This window comes from Periplaneta americana, chromosome 15, assembly GCF_040183065.1.
Source record: "Periplaneta americana isolate PAMFEO1 chromosome 15, P.americana_PAMFEO1_priV1, whole genome shotgun sequence".
NCBI lineage: Eukaryota > Metazoa > Arthropoda > Insecta > Blattodea > Blattidae > Periplaneta > Periplaneta americana.
In genome coordinates, this window is record NC_091131.1 from 30,716,607 (window position 1) to 30,738,087 (window position 21,481).

Below are 21,481 nucleotides of genomic sequence, written 5' to 3' on the forward strand. Positions count from 1 at the left end.
GTCCCTAACAGAATCAGTCCTAATGTGCAATCACTGTTTATAGTGTAATAACATAATAAAAGGTAAATTTAAAACTAAAAGTAGCTACTTATGCATTTTATTAATGATGAATATGGTACTGCCATAATTTACAAAATTAACTCAACCATTTGAACAAACCAGACACAGCATCACATTGCGCTAATGAAATTCATCTTATTAACTCTAGTATCATGATGTTGGTACTATTTAACTGCTCTAAATCCAAATCATGGGCCTTGTGTAATACTATAGGGCAGGTTACAGCTTTCACACACACTTACTGATTTAAATTTCTCGTACTGTATACTGTCCCAATGTGATATACAGTATTCCATTATCCTCCAGAGCAATGTTTATTATGCCTACAGAATGATCACAAAATTTTATATACCACAATAATTGTTTTATTTTATTTTATAAACACAATTTCATTTATCTTCTCGTTTCTTTTTTTTTTTTTTACAGTAACGATTCTTAAAATATGAGTAAATAACAGCATGTGAATGAACCTACACAGAGTTGTACCTTGAGTAGAATGGCAGGGTTGTTTTCAGGGGAGACATAGACTTTGCCGGACTGGACGCAACAAGTACTCACAATATCGCAACATCCACTGCATCATGTTCTGACAGTCAATCACTCTCGGATCCTGACTCAGACAACTGCAGGTCTTCTGACAGGAGGTGGTCTGGCATCGACAAAGAAGGAGAGGCGGTCCCGTTGATATGGCCTGCAGGAAAGCAATCAATCAATAATCATGTAAGAGTCATGTAAAAGAAAATTGAAGAATTCTTAACAAGAATACGTATAAATCACATAAACAGAATGAAATATATCCCTATGACGAAACATCCTTACATTATGAGTTGGTACGAAGAATTCTATCTTACATATTATGCAACAAAGAAATAGAAACACACAAATATTGTAGGAAACTGAAAACATTAAAAACCTGTAGTATTTTATGCTCTAACAATTGAGAAGGATATCTGTTACTTCTTGTAGTCTCAAGAAAATGTGATGCACATACAGGGTGATGCACGAAATTCCATACCATTTCTTTTACACATAACACATATTTATTTATATTAAAGCAGTACAAAAATGATACAGAATTAATCATTATAGGCTGGAACATGTTTGCTAAGGAATAACATGTTCAATTTGACCGCAGTTTTTCCTCACAGTCTTTGTAAACAAACCCTTATGTTCGTCATCACTCTCCAACACAAGTCTTCAGATAGCAGACGGCATGTAAACGGTGTTGTGAATAAGTAAAATGTTCGATTCTAGGTGAGGGAACATCTTCGCATACTGCAAGAGAAAGAAATGTATGGGTCGCAATTTCGAGCCATGGACAGAGTCATCCATTTTTCTCGAATGAAACCATCAACCAAGTTTGGTACAAAGCCATTTTGGAAAACGGTTTTTGTTTTTTTTTTTTAATTTTATTGGGTTATTTTACGACGCTGTATCAACATCTAGGTTATTTAGCGTTTGAATGAAATGAAGGTGGTAATGCCGGTGAAATGAGTCCGGGATCCAGCACCGAAGGTTACCCAGCATTTGCTCGTATTGGGTTGAGGGAAAACCCGGAAAAAACCTCAACCAGGTAACTTGCCCCGACCGGGATTTGAACCCGGGCTACCTGGTTTCGCGGCCAGATGCGCTGACCATTACTCCACAGGTGTAGACGGAAAACAGTTTTATTCCCAGTCTCTTGGCAATATGTCTCTCTATGCAAAAGCAGTGGTTCATACAGGATTGAGCCCACTCACATTCTGCAAACACTGTTCTTGATTTTCTATATGAGATGTTTGATGGTTCGTGTGATGTCACATCAGTTTCCTGAAACACATGAGGACTGCAAAATGTGACCACCTCATAGTCCGGACGTTAATCTGTATGATTACTTTTTACGAGGATTTCTTAAAGAGAAAGTGTTCAACACGAAGCCAGAAAATGTAGTATAGCTCTGAATCCATATAGTGGAGTTGTGCCATGTGCTATCTGAAGATTTGTGTCAGAGAGTGGTGACGAACATAAGCATTCCTTTGCAAGAGGTTGTGAGGAAAAATGGTGGTCATATTGTTTAGGAAACATTTTCCAGACTATAACGATTAATTCTGTACCGTTTTTATACTACTTCAATAAAAATAAATATGCACTATGTGTAAAAGAAATGGTATAACATTTCGTGCATCACCTTGTACATTATTTTAATGAATTTATTGAAATGTCCTGAATATTTTTGAATTAGTTCTTTTTTCTGACAATGGCAAACTCTTAGGATCATTTCCATTAACAATTTTCTTTGCTGTTGTAGTTTTCCGCAATCATAGATTAAGTGACTTAATGTTTATGCATCTTTCAGGTCGTTGTCAGAAAAAGAACTAATTAAAAAATATTCAGGACATGCACAGGACACTACTTAACGAAATCAGCATCAATTTCTCCTCTCTACTCCTCGTCACAGAATTTCCCTACACTGTATCATTGCCTTGCCTCTGGAATTCGTTACCTAGTGACGTCAGGGATTGCCAGACACTGTCACAGTTTAAAAGTAAACTAGAAAAGTATGTTTTATCTCATGAAATCCGTTTCTGAGAAGTTGCTAAATTTATGCCGAAGTTTTTATGTTTAATATTTTGACAATAATTTCATTTTGTTAGATTAACCCTTTCTCTTGTCTTTGTGCCAGGATACTAGAACAGCTTAATGTCCCTTGGTTAATAATAATGATGCTGAGTGTCACTGTTATTTTGTGTTTGTTTTACTTTTTACTTTATGTTTTCTTTTTCACATCATTTAATATGTTAGACCAATTTTTATTATTTTCAATTTCTACTTGTACGTTCACTTGTTTTTTTTATGTCACATTCATTCTGTTACTCGTTATTACAGTAGATTAATTGCAGTGATGTATAATTTTTTCTTGTAGTTGTATCACAGTTTAGTATATACAGTTGCGAAGCTCAATACTTACTAAATATGCAAACATAGACAGTTGAAATATGCATCCATAGATAGTTGCTAGCCACCAGGATCGCTACTATCGCCTCATCATAGACTCTTTCCCTACCAGATGATAAAATGTATTGTACTTTTGATATCGTGTTCTTTTGAAAAATTAACACCTTCCTTCCACTATTGAAATACGAAATACATAAGGTTTATATATTATTTTCATAAAGTATTTATTATATTTTATAAACTCACCTTCCTGAATCTTTCGGAAGGATAACTCTGACCTCTTTTTCTTAGAATTTATAGTGCAACAAACGTTTCCTTGTCCCATACTATTACTCAAATTACTGTATTTTAGCCATTTACAGTTATTACAACCGATAACGAACATTTGATAGTTTACACAACTTTTCACAACAATGCGAAATACGGCACAGTCAATGCCTTTTCGATTTAGAATATATGTTCGGGTTTTCTATTTCAGTGTATGGAGCTCAGTGAATTATTATATTATAACTTTATTGCGTATCATAGTTAAGTTTTATTTAGTGTAATGTGTCCATAAGTTCCCTTTACTTCTTGTTGCATGATATATTGCAGAAATAATTACAAAACTGTGTTATTTTAATGTGAAGAGAATTTTACATGTTAACATAATCTTTTCGCATCAACATTTTAAGTTTAGAATGGAAGCTATTTTGAGGTTTAATAAAAAAGAATTTATATTGTGATTTTAATATACCACATCTACCTTCCTTGATAAAGACAGAAAATTTATCATACCACTCTTATGAAATTAGTGTACGTACGATTGTTACTTCGTCTCTTAGGTAGTAGATAAATACAATAATTCAATACTCAATTGTAGTGTTAAAATACATACAAATTGAATGTGCGGAGTATCATACATGGCATTATGCTTAATTATAATGTATAATTGCGAATTTAGGAATATAAGATATAGCAAACATAACCTATAATATTTCCATATGAATGGCAGGGCATTGGAGACCACTAAAATTAGACAGAAAGGGGCAACTGGGACAGTAAACATAACCTATAATTTCAACATGTCTAAATATTCGTGCGGTGCAACTGAAAATAATTGAATCGTGCATAAATGAATGTACAAGAATTTCGCAATATTTAATCGAAATAAAGACAGGTATGTCTACTACACATATCAACAACGTAATTTTCACACCAAAAATAATATTACACCTTAACTCGCAAGGAATTATGTCTGAAGTGTCTCCTAATCATTGTTTTAAATTTTATTAATGCAATTACACTACATTTTAGAGAAATATATGTTACTTTTATGCATTCCAATTAATTTATATGGTTGAAACGCCACCCTTCATGATTGAGTTAAGCGAGTCACATGGTCTGCCTTACGGCCTGTATTAGATCACGATAAAATAGCCATTGGTAATCGACGCCTCAGAGCATTAGATAAAATTATAAGAACCAGATATATCTAAAAAAAAAATGAAGGTGAGGATTTATAAAACAATTATGAAACCTATGGTGACTTTTGGAAGCGAAACCTGGACTCTACCTGAACGAGCAATAACCATCTTAAATATGTGGGAAAGGAAAATTTTAAGAAAAATTTATGGCCCTATTTATGACAGGGGAGAGTGGAGAATTAGGACCAATTCTGAACTACAAAAACTATATAAAGATCCAAGTATTGTCACTGATATAAAAATTAGACGGCTGGAGTGGCTGGGCCACATTATCAGAATGGACAATAATAATATTCCTAAAAGATTACTAGATGCCACGCTAAGTGGTAAAAGAAGAGCAGGAAGACCTAAACTACGATGGTTGGATGATGTTCAGGATGAATTAAGAGATGGAGACGGAGAGCCCTAGAGAGGGAAGATTGGGCGACAATTCTTAAGGTCAAGGCTAAACTATGACCACAGATGATGATGATGATGATGATGATGATTAGATCACAATGGCAGTGATACAGTCTATTGTTCCTAGTACACACAACGCTCCAAGCGGCTAGCAACTATCGCGAGAAATGCAAAAAATCACCCCAAGCTTCACGACTGTATATACTAGACTGTGGTTGTATTGCATTGCTGGTGGTGTTGAAGAGAAGGCCTGATGGCCTTAACTCCACTAATAAATAATAATAAATTCATTGTGTATGATTATTACAAAATGGAGAGCTTTCAAAAGTCCAACACTTATTACATTATGGATGATGACGATGATTATGTTGTCAGCAATGGCAGTTTTCGTGGCAGCAGTGGTGGTAGTTGTGACGGTTATTCTGGTGTAAGTCAATAATTCATCTATAAGCTAGCTTAAGATCAAAATACCTGCAAGTTATATACAAATCATACCATTTGAGGTAACCGCACTGTTGCTTGGTTGTGTTTCTGCCTCACTATCAGAACCTGATGAGGACCCACTAGAGTCTGAAGAATCAGAAGACGAGTCCGACAGGATTCCTGTATCTTCTGCATTTGCCACGCCTCCATCATCGTCTGCAGGTCGGGCATAGTCAGGAACGTCTGGCTGCTGTGGGGGCTGAGATGGAGTGTAAGAGCTCCCAAACCCCAAATCCGAGTCTTCAAGGCCGATTACTGGAAGACTTCCTGGCAGTGAGGGCGGTGACTTGTGCTGAGGGGGCAGACCTCTCGAGGGAGACCTGGATGTGGGGTATGAAGGGGAAGCATGCAAGGGTGAATGGCGTGGAATGCACCCCAGTGTAGACGTCAGCTGGTTCGGCTTAGGGGAAGTTTTCTTCTTGTTGGAGCGGTGTTGTGGAGATGGTAATTTGTTTCTACTATGGGAATTCATCAATGAGTCCACTGGAGTCAAAGGACGTGAAGACGATGGTGGTGGAGGTGCCAACTTGTGGATAGTCTCCATTCTGAAATAAGGAATTGTTACAGTACATGTAATACCAGTATCATGTCTTCGACACCAACAACAGGAAATATGAGAATAAGAAAGCTGTGTGATCAATGATAGGCTGTTCACAAGCACTGGCATTGCTCACTTAAAAAGAGTGAAATAAATAAGCATACAATATTTATATTATGAGTTTTATGTACAGTAGAACTTGGTTATAGCGACCTCGTTTTGTGCGACACCTCGCCCATAACGTCAAATATTCTGTGGTCCCAACTAATTCCCCATAAGACATATGCTTTCCTACCTTGCTTAATACGACAAACGCATATGAGTCTACCTCGCATATAACGTCATTTTCAACCTCAGTTTGGAATAAGATTTTCTAAGAACCAAAGTATTTTACGAAATATTTTGTTGAAATCTGATCCTGATAAACTCTTTACAGTCTCCTTCTGACATAGACCTCTGGAATGCAGGCAGATTCCCCACCCCATTGTAACCTGCCCGAATTCATGCGGTATTAGATCAGTTTCGACAGGAAGTTTTCACTAAGTGCACGCATTTTAATGCAGTATGGCCACTAAAAGAAGTGAGTGATACTTTAGAAGTCATTAGAATTATGAACATGTTCTATGAAGCTAGGGAAGGGAGTAGTGAAATTGCAACTGAAATTATGAACATAGAATGTAGTTTAGCCATAGAAAGTGTGTATTGGGCAAGTAGAAGACAACAGAGTAAAATGATTGATTACTTCACTTCTAAGTAAAGTAGTTTGGTGAGTACTGAACAAACTGTTTTAATAAAGAATACTGTATTTATAATTGTAGGCCTACGTGTATTTTATTATGTTCATTGTAGGCTTAAAAGTCAATACATAAATCTAAACTAAGTCTAATTAAGTTTGTTATTTTCATTTTCCACCTCACTAGACTGATAATGTGAATCTCGGTTACTACGACACTCGTTTATAACAACATAATTTTTAAGGTCCCTTGGATGTCGTTATAACAGAGTTCTACTGTATTTGTCTTTGTGAAATATCGAGATACAGAAGGTCCACAGCTGTGGAGTAATGGTTAGCATGTCTGGCCACGAGTGGGTCCAGGTTCAAATTCTGGTTGGGACAAGTTACCTGGTTAAGATTTTTACCGGGTTTTTCTCTCAATTCATTAAGAGCAAATGCTGGGTAACTTTCGGTGGACACATTTCGCTGGCATTATCACCATCTCACTCACACACTAGATAACAGTCGCAGTTGATAAAGCATCGTAAAGTAATCCAATTAAAACAAAAAGATGGAGAACACAATACCTTGTCCTTTCATTCATCACTTATAAGAACAAGAGTGTGTGTATGTGTTTGAAAAAGATGAGTAAGATGTAGGCTATCTGTGGAATCTTTATGGAAAAAATTGAAACAACAGAGCACACAGTGTGTGAGTGTGAAATCTTAGTTCATAAAATCTTCCCTTTGATGAAAAGGTGTTTAATGAAGGAACAATACATACTGCTTAGGAAGGTTCTGAACTTCATGCAAAATCTCGAATTGCAGTACAATAGGACAGACAATAATTGGCGTATTATTTCTAAAAAGTATGATCTAAACAAGGTCTTCTATGAGTATTCTTAATATTGATTGCAAAATTGTTTTAATAAGCCGGAATACAAGAAAAGTAAGATAAAACCATGAGTACAAGCCATGTGAATAAAAAATCGTTATATTATTTTCAAAGTAGATACATGGAGATAAAAGTTACTGTCACATAAATCAGTTAGCAGTCACAGATGTCCAAATGACATCCCACCTTAATTTCATGTCAGTTTTTAAAATACTGTCTTGCAAAATTAAAAATAAAAATTTTTGACAGCATCAATACTAGCAAACTTTATATAAGTAACTTTAAATGTTTACAGATTTATAGATACCGGTACTTTTCTTAACAAGAAAATTTTCAACCAAAAATTTCAACAAATGTTACGACATAGCCAGCCATAAAAACTTCTACGTAGTTTATCTCCGTGACAGAGTACGAATCCTATATTTGTCTGATCAGTAAGGTAATTCTGAATAGGTCTATTGTGTTAATAACTTTTTCAATCAGTATATTACAATTACGGCGAATATAAAGAGGATGGAATGTAGTATGAAAGACGAATGCACAAACGCAGAGAAAGATATTAACCAGAGGCAGGAAGAGCAGAAAAAAAGTCTCAATTGGATTGGCTCCCAAATTGAGAGTAATCAAGCTAGCTTTGTAACTAGCGTTATAGAAGGCCCTTGCTCTTGCCCTTACGGGATTTCACGGGCTGTTCTTATTCTTATGTTACACTTAATGTGGCAAGTTTTCATACCTTCACTCCGAATTTGTTGTAACTGTAGGAAACAAATATGGTATTTTCCTAGTACCCGGTACTCGTTACATAGACCATTCTTACACTAAACCTGGAGTAATTTAAGCTTATTAATCAAATAAATGATTCTACTTACTCTTTTTTTATATGCTCACCTGTATGTAATTTCTATTTGGTACATATTTCATTGTTATTTTCCATCCGAAGATCATTAAGAACGATGAATATTACTTAATATCTCCTATCTTTCTTCAAATAGTGTTTATATGCCATGTTAAATTTAATTTGTTTTCATAAGTTAACAATGATGCACATTGGGAGCAACATTATAAGAAATTATTTTCCTACACAATCCACGCTATATTCACGTTGTTTTGAAATGATTAATCGAAGATGGTTTGCTTATTTATTACACGCATATTTGTATGTAATTTTTATTCCATACTTTTTTTTCTATCCCACGATCATTAAGAATGGTGAATATTATTCATGCTTGTTTCCTGTATTTCTTAAAATAATGTTATGTGGCATGTTAATTTTTATTTGTCGCTATTTACGTAAAAATGATGCGCCAAAAATAATAATAATTTCGTACACACTCCACATCCTGTATATTCACATTTGTTTTTCAGTGATTTATTAAAGAATGTACCGGTACCTTCAACTCAAATGTGATGGACCGGTTAATTATTATAAATTAATTGCATGAAGGTTTGGGGGCCAAGTCCCCAAGAGGGGCTTTAGGGGGTGGAGCAACAAGTTATACTAAATATGTTGAACATAAAAACGACCTATGTAACGAGTACCGGGTACTAGGAAATTACCACAAATATTAACAAATTCAAATAGTGATTAACTTAAATTATATAATTATTTATCTAAATCGAAAATTAAAGCAAATTAAATGCCACAAAGCCTCACTTTTTAATTGCTCTAGATATTTTACTGAAAATTATGAAGCTACTTTCTCTTTGTATACAATAAATGCAATTCGTTTAGAATACTTTCAAATATAAATATGCTATATAAACTTTAAACTCTTACATACAACCTATTTTTCTAATATACTGATAACTCTGAAAATGACGTAAATTAATGAATCCTAGTTGACTAAGAGAAGAAACTAGAATTCAAGAAAAAATATATTTTAATTCACTGAAATAACAACAAAAAATTAAAATGTTATGGTATACCTACCGCATTTGTTTATCGTACTGACAGTATGTAATTTCACCCCTATTTCATTGAGCCAATTCGTTTACTATTACATTCCTTTCAAGATCCAGATACATTCCTTTCCACAACTTTAGACGATTATAAGTTGCCATCGTAAGGAAACTAACCTTGTTTTCTTGACTTGGATATTGGTACTCAATTTCTCTAGGGTGATTTCCCCTGTCACCCTGTCGATAATAAGGACACATTCTTTGTGATATGGGCGTTGAGAACCCTTGAATACAGTGTGAGGTGTCCCAGCTCCATCTAGATGTGGAACAGTTACTGTCACTTGTTGATTTTGTCCAACATCAACAGTGGCCACCTTACTAACATCGACACTTGCGGGCTTAAAATCATCTGAAAAATGAGTTGAACATTATCACAAATCTGATTTTAAATAAAAATAATGATAAATGTCAATTTACAACAAAAACATTGTCCCAAACTTTACAAGTTCAACTGTCATATGGTTGATCAGTTTTCTTGTCATAACTTACAACGTAAAGTGTGAAAAGAATTTCCTCTGCTGTTGGTAAAGCTTGGACCGAGCTTCAACTCACGTACTTCACGCCCTAAGCCCAGCTTATCAGCCATATTATCGCCATTCACTCCATTAAGTTGGCACTTCTGCATATATAGATCTCTACTAATACCTATCGTGTGGCAAGGCTGGTGACAATCACATTAGCTTTACAAGTATTTTCAGCACCACACGTTACCATTTAACAAACTCTTCTGATAAATGATGATGATTATGATTCTTCTTCATCTATAATTTAATTTACAGCACTAATTTAGCACTCTAAGTACCTCATTACTGTTCCATATTCCATGACCTATTTCACACAATAACACATGAACGGTCTCAACAAAACGGCAAATTAGTGTACTACGAAATACAAATGACGTACGATTTAACAGGTGAGAGGATCAAAGATAAGCACACTTCTCAATTATTAAAAACCATGCCATCTGTACCAGACTGCGCAAAACCTTACATTCCCCTTCATACCAACCGTATTGTCATTCAGTAATATTTTTTTTAACAATTTAAGAAAGGGAATGAAGTAAACTGATATATTTGATTGTTTTAATTAAATAAAAACTAGGATTAAATTAATAATACCCGTATTGAAGTCTGTTTTGATGCAAACTGATATTAAAATAAATACATCCGTAGTTGGTTATATTGGTAACATGAAATTAGAAAACATCAGACTGTCGAATATCATTCAGCATGGTTGATGTGTGAGGTTAGAGTAAAATAACTAAAAATGAAGATTCGGAGATCAGTCTCTTGGTTTGCCACAGAACCGGGAAGGAAATTTGTTTTCGGGGGAGTATGTTGTTTAGGTATTGGTATTTCATCAGCGTACTTTTTATCTCATACATTTCTATTGAACAAATACAAAGAAATCGTCCAAATGTATGGGTAAGTGAGGTTATGAATCTATTTTGGTATTTAGGATTGATTATAGTATCAACAAAGTATTAAATTTAACACATAAAAACATAAACTTATGACATACAGATTAGGGACCCATAGATTATACAACAGAAAGAAAATTCGAATAATAGTTTATTTTGTTTTCCTTCACATTTTCTATTCTATTTCCTTTATGTATACAAAATTTCCACAATTTATTTTTGGACTGATTTTAGTAGTATCAGAAAATAAACAGTTTGGAGGCCAAAACTCATCATTGCTGGTTGACTAGTATTCATCAACTTTTGAAATTCTTTTACTTCATATTGTAATGAGAATTGTACTTATATTACTGGTTACAAGCATAATTAACACTTCATTGTGAATAAAGGGCAGTTACATATTATTAGACAAGCGTTATAAGTCCATTTGTGATGACAGTGCAATATGCTTTCTTTAAATAGTGTTGTATAAAATAATACTTTCTTTCTTTTACAGGCTTGGAATAGGTATTCCAATCCCAGGCAAAGTTCAGAAACGGATAGAAGACGTCATGAATGATATGAAATTGTCTGTTAAAGAACGTAAACTTATTCGACCCTTCACAGTGTTTGGATTTGACATGTTTCATGCAGGATGCTTACAAACAAGATCAGGAGCGATTGTGGGAATTCCCTCAAACTTTGGATATTCAAAGCCTGAAGATGTGGATCGAAACCATCTTCTTGTAAGATAACAATGGTTTTGTCGTAATTTTACCAGTAATGCAATAAGTTACATGAATATTACAATCGGCCTAAATTTGTCTTTTATATATATATTACGACATGAGACCGTAACAGATCCTGCAGGGTCTAATGTGAGGGATGTGATGATGATGATGATATATATTACTATATAACTAGTTATAAGAAGAAGTGAAGTTAGCTAAACTTTCACGTTTATTCTAGGTTTTATTACAATATAATTTTATTTCATTGTTGTTGTTTAGTCAACTGTCCGAAGACAGGTCTGAACCTCACAAGTGATACTAAAAAAAAGAAGGCACCACTTATGAGGCGACTAGGCCAGGAGATAATGGGGTAGGGTGGCCAGTTCCTTTCCCCCTTCATTGCCTACATCGCCGACTAGCTATATATTACACTAGTCAGACTACACAAACAAATGTTCTTCCTCTGATACATTTCGTCAAGTGAAATATGTTTTAATTTTCGTTGTTACAGAATTTTATAATGCTAGACTATAATGCTTTATTGGATCCTACTGTCCATTTTGAAACTCAGGAAGGGCAGCCAGAGGAAGTGGACTCCGAGAATAGCATAATGAGCCTACTGTCATGTACTTAAGAACAGATACATGTTAGACAGTATGGACATTGTTGGCTTAATGACTGAGGCGCGAGAAATTATATCCAAATTTTTGGTGCAGTTTTGGGCTTCACAAGATCGACAAGTCATATTTTTTAGGTACCACAATTGTTGCACATTTCCATATTAAGAAACCATTTTTTGGCAGAAATCATAACTTTTCATGATTTTGTGTAAAGAAAATCAGATTCTTCAGTTCATGTTACTTCCCCCTCCCCCCTCGAGTTATTAATGTATTAAGGCTATTACTTGTATTTTTATATTAGACTTCTGTCATTAAAAATATTTCAGTTGTCTCTACCTTGTCCATGTGGCAGCCCATTAATGAGGGAAGTTTTTGTACGTAAATAAATCTATACTAATAATAAATCTGTAGCCGAAATGTTTCTGGTAATTTTCGATTTTCCAAAAATAATTGGTCCTAGCATATATAATTAACCACCCTGAAACCGAAAATCGCTTTTTTGAAATTTTTGTTTCTATGTCTGTCTGTCTGTCTGTATGTTTGTTACCTTTTCTCGCGATAATGGCTGAACGGATTTCGATGAAAATTGGAATATAAATTAAGTTCGTTGTAACTTAGATTCGCTATACTGGAGAATTCCCACGGTATCATTGAACCGTGCCGTTACGTTTAGCGCCAAATTTTACTAAATACACAATCTCGCCAACATAAGAACACGATGTTGGTGTGTGGCGTCATTAGAGAGAGAAATTTGTTTATTTTCTTTCTGTGCCCCCTTCGTTCTGAACATTACTGAGAGATAGCACCACTGTTAGCTACAAGGTATATTTGCGCAAATATATTGCAAGTAGATTACGTGACTTAAGCACAGGAACGCCATTTCGTAATTTCATTTAAGAAACTAGCCAAACGAATTATCTTTGCATCAAAAACGGATGCTCCCTGGACCAAATTATCGTATTTTATAATTGTTTGAAACTTATTACATGACTTAGATGAGAGTTTCGAGACAAAACAGTTTTGCTATCTTTGTTTTTTTTTTTATTAAATGTTAAGCACCACTGTTAGGTACAAGGTGTATTTGCGCAAATATTGCGGGTAAATTATGACGAGTGGCTTAGATGAGAGGCTCGCGACAGAAACAGTTTTGCTGTAGCGCATGCGCGGACCTCTCATGCAGTGGAAGCGTGATCCTTGAAATTATTTTCGCGTGTACATTGAAGATTAAATGATTGAGATCCCTTCTTGTTCCGGTTACAGACCTTGGATATACGAAGGTTAGGTTTGGTTAGTTTAGGTTTTTATTAGCCAAGTCCGCGCATGCGCAGACAGGCAATATCCTGTCGCGAGCCGCATGTGATAAGTGATATGAGGTCGAGGAATGGGAGAAGGTTAGGTTAGGTTGGGTTAGGTTAAGTTTGGTTGGGTTGGGTAAGGTTAGGATAGGTTAGGTTGGGTTAGGATAGGATAGGTTAGGTTGGGTTAGGTTAGGTTGGGTTAGGATAGGTTAGGTTAGGATAGATTAGGTTAGGATAGGATAGGTTAGGATAGGATAGGTTAGGATAGGATAGGTTGGGTTAGATTAGGATAGGTTAGGTTAGGATAGGTTAGGTTGGGTTAGGTTAGTTTAGAATAAATTAGGTTGGGTTAGGATAGGTTAGGTTAGGATAGGTTAGGTTAGGATAGGTTAGGATAGGTTAGGTTAGATTAGCTTTGGTTAAAAAATAATAGGCCTATAATGAAAGCGGTGAATAATTTCATGGTCCTTAAATTTTTTTTTCGTAAAAGGCTAAGTATTTTTCTATAGGCCAGAAATAAAACAGCAACGCCGTCATAATTACGTACTTTACGCTTTGGCGAACATTAACCGGAAATTTACTTTCCGTCATTTTAATTGTATTCCGTGAAACACACCTTTATCCTGTTAATTTCCTTGTGATAACCTAGTTTATTATCTTATTACATCTTCATTTTCTTTTAATGCATTCAAAAAACCGCCGTTGTACTACATAAAACCTTGAACTTGACTAATGGAGTGAATTATTTAAGAATATAGTCGCGAATTTGACTACCACCATTTCGATTATATTTTGTTTGATACGGCTCGGTACGGCCCGGTGACTAGTGGCCAGCGAGTAGAGTCGACTATCGATATTGGTCTGCCGTGCGTATTATCCAGTTGTTCCCTTAGATTTTAGGCTATATGGCATTCAAAATACATTATTTAAAAGGGGGGTTATAAGGGGGCCTGAATTAAATAAATCGAAATATCTCGCTTATTATTGATTTTTGTTAAAAATGATACATAACAAAATTTTCTTTAAACATAATTTGCAATAAGTTTTATTCTTTGAAAAATTTTGATAGGACTGATATTTAATGAGATAAATGAGTTTTAAAATTAAAATAACTGCCATCTAAGGCCGTGTAATGAATTAAAAAACAAATGACTTCGTCTATAAGGGGCCTTGGACAAAAACAATCGAAAGCTATTAAACATAGCCTACAGACAATGTTTTTGTTTGCATGAAGTAATATCAGAAGCTAAATTAACCGATTTGTATAATTAATTATTATTTCACCATTGGAAAGTGTAGTTTCTCTAGATGGACATTATGCTATAATGTTATTACAGTAACGTCTGAGTAAATCGAGGACAGATAAGATTAAAATAGCTTCTTATGCACAGAAATATGATAGGCTATTTTGTACATTCGTTTTCTGTATTTCTTAAAATAATATTTATGTACACTCATTTTAATCTCAGAGAATTAACGAACAACGAGAGTGTATTGATTTAGTATGCAGTAATAGTACGTTAGCTTAGCAATCCATTATTTTATAATTCAAATTTTAACTATGCTCAATTGAATCGTGTTAAAATACATAAAATATATATGCAATAAATGCAATGCAAAAAAAAATTGGGTAATGAGCGAAGCAGATTATCTTGCGCTGTTGTAAAAGTTGTTCCCTGGATCAAACGTCCTATTTTAATTATGTAATTACTTTATATTTATTTCTAACAGGTGCAGCGGAGCGCACGGATACGGCTAGTAAATAAATAACAGAAGATAATGACATATGTTAAATACACTTGTTATCTTTTCCAGAATTCACAACAAGAGATCATGCTGATACTCAACCTCACAGTCTTTGTTTAAGTATATGTTGCCCAGCTACAGCTGTTAGTTGCTCTAGTGATGACTTACCAAACGACAGTTTGTCAACAGTATTGCCTGTAAAACACGTTTTTCCCAAACTGTTCATTTTCCCTACTATTTTCATTTCACTGTTGCCTCATTATTTTGGTATATATTTTGGTATATACTTATTACTGTAATGGCAGCCAGGTAGCTCAGTTGGTAGACCAGCTGGCTACAAACTGGAAGGTCTGGGGTTTGATCCTGAGGTTCACTCAGCCTCCTATAAAATAGAGTACCGGGTCTTTCCAGGAGGTAAAAGGCAGTCAGAGCGTGGTGCCGACCACACCACCTCATTCTAGTGCCGAGGTCATGGAAAGCATGGGGCTCTACCTCCATGCCCCCCAAGTGCCTTCATGGCATGTTACGGAGATACCTTTACCTTTTTTACCTTATTACTGTAATAACTTTATCATCATCCTCGTCTTTCTCAGTAGGCCCATTGGTCCATAAAATGTATACAGAATGATTCACGATGAGTTACTGCCACTTACGGAACTTATTTCTGAAGACATTCTGAGCAAAAACTGCCACATAAACATGTGTCCTATTCTCAATATTTTCAGAGTTACACTAATTTGAAGCTGTTAAAAATACTTTTTTTTTTTTCGTTAGTTTTAAGGGTAAAAGAATGTTACAAATTGAGAATGAACTATTCAAAAGTATACTTTCTTTAAATGGCTAGTATTCTGAAGCTAAAAATGTGTTGATAATTCCTTAGTTGCTGTGTACAATTTTTTTTTTTTCAATTTTTAACTAAAAATTACATTCTTACATGCTTATCACAACAGTTGTTACAGATCACACGGCTTCTAGCAACTTGATTCTTCACAGTTCAATTCTGCATCCTAATATAGAGTCTTAAAGAGAGTACAAGTATGACGTGATTTATATTTGTTGTGATAAATGTGTAAGAAAAATGTAATTTTTAGTTAAAAATTGAAAAAAAAAAAAAGTCTGTACAAAGCAACTATGGAATTAACAACACACTTTTAGCTTCAGAACACTAGCCAATTAAAGAAATTATACTTCTGAATAGTTCATTCTCTAATTGTAATATTTTTTCACTCTTAAAACAAGAAAAAGGGTATTTTTTAAACAACTTCAAATTAGTGTAACTCTGAAAATATTGAGAATAGGTCTCATGTTTATATAACATTTTTTGCTCAAAATGTCTTCGGAAATATGCTCTGTAAGTGGCGATAACTCCTCGTGAATCACCCTGTATACATTTTACAGACCAATAGGCCTACTGAGAAAAACGATGATGATACCAGCCGCCACTGTTACTAGTACAACAGCTCTGTTTATGTTCACAAGCCCGGTCCTAACTTATGTTGAGTCAATGCAAGGGACATGTAGCAGTTAGGAGACTAGTAAACACCCCCTCCGTATTCATTTGCGCCTTGGGAGCATGACTTTGACAGGCATGTATTTAGCGCATGTGCTAGGTAATACCCACTTTGATCATCATCCGACATTTAATGTCTTTACTTAGAAAAGAATTATGTGAAGTCAACTACTGTGTGTTCAGTTCAAAGTGTGTCATGGCTTGCTATATTTCGTCATGTGGCTAGCTGATGAGCCTAGAGAATTCAATCTTCCTACACTTCCGCAGAGGTGTATTACCTATGTGCCAGAGAAGTTGCCTGGCAAGTACGGCGTTCATTCAGGAGAGTACTTACCGATATATACCGTAACGCCGGTAGTGGCAGGAATGTGAACTGTTTGGAAACACGTACTGAGGTGAGTTTTTTTCTTACTGTTGGGATATGGGGAGAGGGTTAAGATGATTACTTACGTACAGTATTTGTTGACATTAACTTCGACGGTCAACATGGACACGGAGCATTTCATTTGTGTTGAGGAATGTTGCTGTAAGCAACTGATGATAACAAATACCCTGGGTACGACTTGCCCGCGCAAAACACAGTTCGAAAGAGGTTATGGTAGCACACAGACCGCCATCTGTTGCTACCACATTCAAGTTATACCGTACACGTTTTCAAGTTCAGATTGAACGCCTTGATTAATAGGTAACTTCTCTGACATAAAAGCTGAAACTCGCTTCAAATCGCTGACTCACAACAGTGACGTCATGACACACTTTGAAATGAACACCCAGTATTTATAACATGAGTATGTTACATATTTTGCTTACCCCATAAAATTGCTAATTTTAGATGATCTTTTCACTGTAAGCTGAATCTAACTGTAAAATGTGTGTTCTTAGGTGAATATGGATCAAGTATCATGGAACTCCCAAGCAGGAAAGAAGTTGCTAGATGCTGTGATTCTGAGTGAAGATGCACAGAAATTTGCTATAGCCCGTGAAATTGCATACGTTCGGACACAATACGTGTACTACAATAGTATATTTCCAGTTGCTGTTATTACGTTCTTATACGCATTTACCAACAACTGCAATAACAGACTGGATTTGTTCAATAAGCCCCTATCAATGAGAGTGGTCTTGTACACCTTGGTTGGTCTCTTTGGATTTGGATCATGGGCATTTATGAAGGTAACAGATTTACTATGATAATATATCATTACTCAATATGAGGTGACCATTTGCCATGGATTACTGAAAAGTTTTTAAATGAAATATACCTATAGTAAGATTCATATGAATACATACTTTAAGGGGAGTTAGAAGTTATCGCACACAAAATAATGGTAAAAATAGCCTGTCTTCAAGCAGTCCTAAGTATAATACTATTTATCAGCGCTCTTTCATTTTTTAGTGACATGTGTATACACATTAAGCTTTAAAATAAAAAAAAAGAATGGTTACTCTAGAGTAAATATTTACCCTTAAAATAATTTTTAAATTTAAACATAATTTTTTTTATAAATTCACTACATGTCTGTGATTAGGGTACACTCTGTTCACTTATTATAGCACACATTGAATTGAAATTTTAGCCACTTACTGCTAATAGATACTAAAACACATCCTACTAAAATTATTAACATATGTGCAATATTATAGGCATAGGGTTTGTACCAATCAAATTTTTTTTAAATTTATTGATGGTGAAGATTGGTATAGACCCTATGCCTATAATATTGCAGATATATTAATAATTGTAGTAGGGTGTGTTTTAGTACCTATTAGCAGTAAGTGGCTAAAATTTAAAATCACTGTGTGCTATAATAAATGAATAAAGTGCACCTAATCACAGGCATGTAGTGAATTTATAAAAAAATTATGTTTGAATTAAAAAATTATTTTAAGGGTAAAGATTTACTCTAGAGCAACCATTCTTTTTTTAAATTTTAAAGCTTAATGTGTATACACACATCACTACAAAATGAAAGAGCTCTGATAAATAGTATTATATTTAGGACTGCATGAAGATAGATTATTTTTATCATTATTCTGCATGCGATAACTTCCAACTCCCCTTAAGGCCAAATCAGTGTTGCTTGCTTCAATGCTGGACAAGTATATGTTCCTTATGTTGTCTGCTGTTGGGGATGATCTTCTGTCATTCTTACCAACCTACCGCGAGACAAAGAAGTCCCACTATTTGTAAATGTGTAGTGATAAGTTGTAAATCCTCCCAAAGGACCTGTGACCCTATACACACAGATATAAATCAGCAGCAGATAAACTATAAAAATAAATGCATGCCTAAATAAAAGATGAAGATGAACTTACATTTTCTCAAACATATAATATTAATACTGACAAATTTCAAAGAATTAAATTTAGTGTTTGTGTACAATGACTTAATACATTTTGAACCTTCTAATTGCAGGATTTCACAGCAATTTGTTTAGAGGCACAAGTGGATAAAGAAGTTTGTGCATTGGGAGAAAATTACATTAAAGGTGGAATAGAATTCTATACAAAGCTACTCAACAGAAATATTTCTCTGAGGATGCTCATGGGCGAGAAGGTACGTAAAACACTTTCTTATCCACATTCTAATAACAAAGTCCAGTGATTTAGCTCTGTGGTAGTATGTTGAAATCCACCTTTGTTCCATCACCTACATTTTAACACAAATACATTCGAAAGAGTTGATCACATTAAATACTTAGGGACACAAAATCAATTAACAATGCAAAAGAAGAAATTGGCATTAGAATTCAGAATGAAAATCGATGTTATTATGCTTTATTCAAGATTTTTAAAAGTATGGTCCACTGAGTTAGCTGTGATAGCGACCCAGGGTTCAATTCCCAGTTGTTGTTGTTGTTTTCTAATGCCAGGCGTTTGACAATAAAGTCATTTGACCTCTTGCACTCCAATATTTTTCAAAGATATTATCATGACCAGCCACTGAAGCACAGTGGGGTCAGAGATTTTCGTGTATAATTTCTACCACGGAATTAGGAGAGGTGGCAGTGCACAGCTTCTAATCACTAGATTGTGCACCAATATGCCTGGGTTAAATCCCAAATCTCTCCGCAGTGCATATGAAGAGAAGGTGTATGTCACTGTTGATAGTGATTCGTCTGTCGAACAGGAACATTAAGTCTGGCAGCCCCCTGGTGCTATTCGATAGGAGTAAGCTACATGCGAGTACTGGGTTTCCGCTTCTTTCTTCCTCATCATCCTCACTGAAAAACAGAAATGTTTTTTTCGTCCAAGTCCATGTATACATTGTTGTTTCCACATAAATGTTTTACCATATGGATCAGAGTAACGATTCCTCTTCAAAGTAGCTTGTTTTGAAACTCCTCGCTTATGTTTACATGATCCTCTATTTACTTCTCCAATTGTCACAGTGTTATTTTCAATGATATTATTGCTTTGATCGTCAATACGCATATTAACTTGATGAGCCATTTTTACATATTGAAGGATGTTCAGAGTGATAAACTTGATCAGCGAGAGTAGCTTCAATTAATAAAATAGTTAATTTAAATATTTCGTTATTCAATCTTCAGTTACTAGATATTTAACTCGTATAACAATAATAATAATAATAATAATAATAATAATCCGTGGCGCTACAGCCCATGAAGGGCCTAGACCGACCAGCCGGCTGCTGGCTTCACCCCCACATGCCGAAGCAGAGGTGGACGATCATCCAACCAGAATGGAGGTATCGTGTGGTTAGCACGATGATCCCCCCCAGCCGTTATAGCTGGTATTCGCAACCGGATTTCGCTACCTATCGTAGCTCCCCAAGTGCATTACGATGCTGGGTGGGCACTGGTCCCATACACTGGCCGAAATTTCATGAGAAAATTTCTTCCCCCATGAGGACTCGAACCAGCGCAATTCCGTAACGCGAGTCCTAGGCGGGATGCCTTAGGCCACGGCACGGGACTCGTATAACAATATGAACAATAAAAAAAATAATAATAATAAGCGCACGTACATACAAGCTCCAAAAACATTTAAATATATTCACAACGTGAAATTCCAATCTTAAAAACTCCGAGTTGGTACCTGCACAATAAGCATGCGCGCCTCAGGCTTGGACCTGATTGGAAAAGGAACTAATTTGTTTTGCATCAAACGGAAGGAAGAATTTAAAGTGGTATGGCCAAAACACACATCTTGAATACGTTGCAGAGCTGTGAAATTAACTTCTTTTGAAAAATACGGTTTACCACGTGGTGGAATTCGTTTGTAAGAAGTTGATGACATATTCAGCTCAAAATAAGTTAAAAGTGGATTTAATTTGATTTGTATAATAGCTCTTCAAATAGTGAACAACAGTTAGTGGAAATTATGATAGTCAAGGCGAAGCTTCATGTTATATCTGAATTAATGTATGTGATGATTGACTTTCAGGGAGAGAAGCTATATACGACAACAGGAAATGAACAGTACATGCTGAGGCAAAAGCACATGCCACTAACATACCGCATGGAATACTTCAAGCTACAGCTTGACGAACTAAACAAGCAGACTGAATCAGGTTCCACGAAAGGTGCTAGTGACAGCAAATCTCAAAATATTCCACAAGGTGTAGATCCTAACATACAAGCCCCTGCGTGATATGTGAAGTTGGTTCTGTAGTCAACGAGCAAATGTATGTCAAAGCACAAACTGTGTCAAATTAGTAATAACATGTTATAGGATTTGTAAATATATATTATTAACTAACTGG

General features: G+C 35.2%; 2 protein-coding genes across 2 annotated transcripts; one reads left to right on the forward strand and one right to left on the reverse strand.

Annotated features, from left to right (window-relative positions):
* Positions 1-464: 464 nt before the first annotated feature.
* Eaf (ELL-associated factor) lies at positions 465-10,491 on the reverse strand. The gene is made up of 4 exons (XM_069846874.1): positions 9,938-10,491; positions 9,566-9,797; positions 5,355-5,887; positions 465-751 (listed from the first exon to the last, which is right to left on the reverse strand). The coding sequence occupies exons 1-4, from the start codon at positions 10,071-10,073 to the stop codon at positions 654-656; spliced, it is 999 nt and encodes a 332-aa protein (XP_069702975.1). The 5' UTR covers positions 10,074-10,491; the 3' UTR covers positions 465-653.
* A 153-nt stretch (positions 10,492-10,644) lies between these two features.
* LOC138714761 (transmembrane protein 177) lies at positions 10,645-21,481 on the forward strand. The gene is made up of 5 exons (XM_069846873.1): positions 10,645-10,872; positions 11,365-11,593; positions 17,635-17,925; positions 19,169-19,309; positions 21,163-21,481. Exons 1-5 carry the CDS (start codon positions 10,715-10,717, stop codon positions 21,367-21,369), a joined length of 1,026 nt encoding a protein of 341 aa, XP_069702974.1. The 5' UTR covers positions 10,645-10,714; the 3' UTR covers positions 21,370-21,481.

Coding starts and splice junctions, on each gene's coding strand:
- Eaf (XM_069846874.1), bottom strand. CDS start 10,073: ATGCAGAAGTGCCAACTTAATGGAGTGAATGGCGATAATATGGCTGAT. Junction 9,798..9,937: donor TTCTTTTCACACTTTACGTT/GTAAGTTATGAC, acceptor CTCATTTTTCAG/ATGATTTTAAGCCCGCAAGT. Junction 5,888..9,565: donor ATCCAAGTCAAGAAAACAAG/GTTAGTTTCCTT, acceptor TCCTTATTTCAG/AATGGAGACTATCCACAAGT.
- LOC138714761 (XM_069846873.1), top strand. CDS start 10,715: ATGAAGATTCGGAGATCAGTCTCTTGGTTTGCCACAGAACCGGGAAGG. Junction 10,873..11,364: donor GAAATCGTCCAAATGTATGG/GTAAGTGAGGTT, acceptor TTTCTTTTACAG/GCTTGGAATAGGTATTCCAA. Junction 19,310..21,162: donor GGATGCTCATGGGCGAGAAG/GTACGTAAAACA, acceptor ATTGACTTTCAG/GGAGAGAAGCTATATACGAC.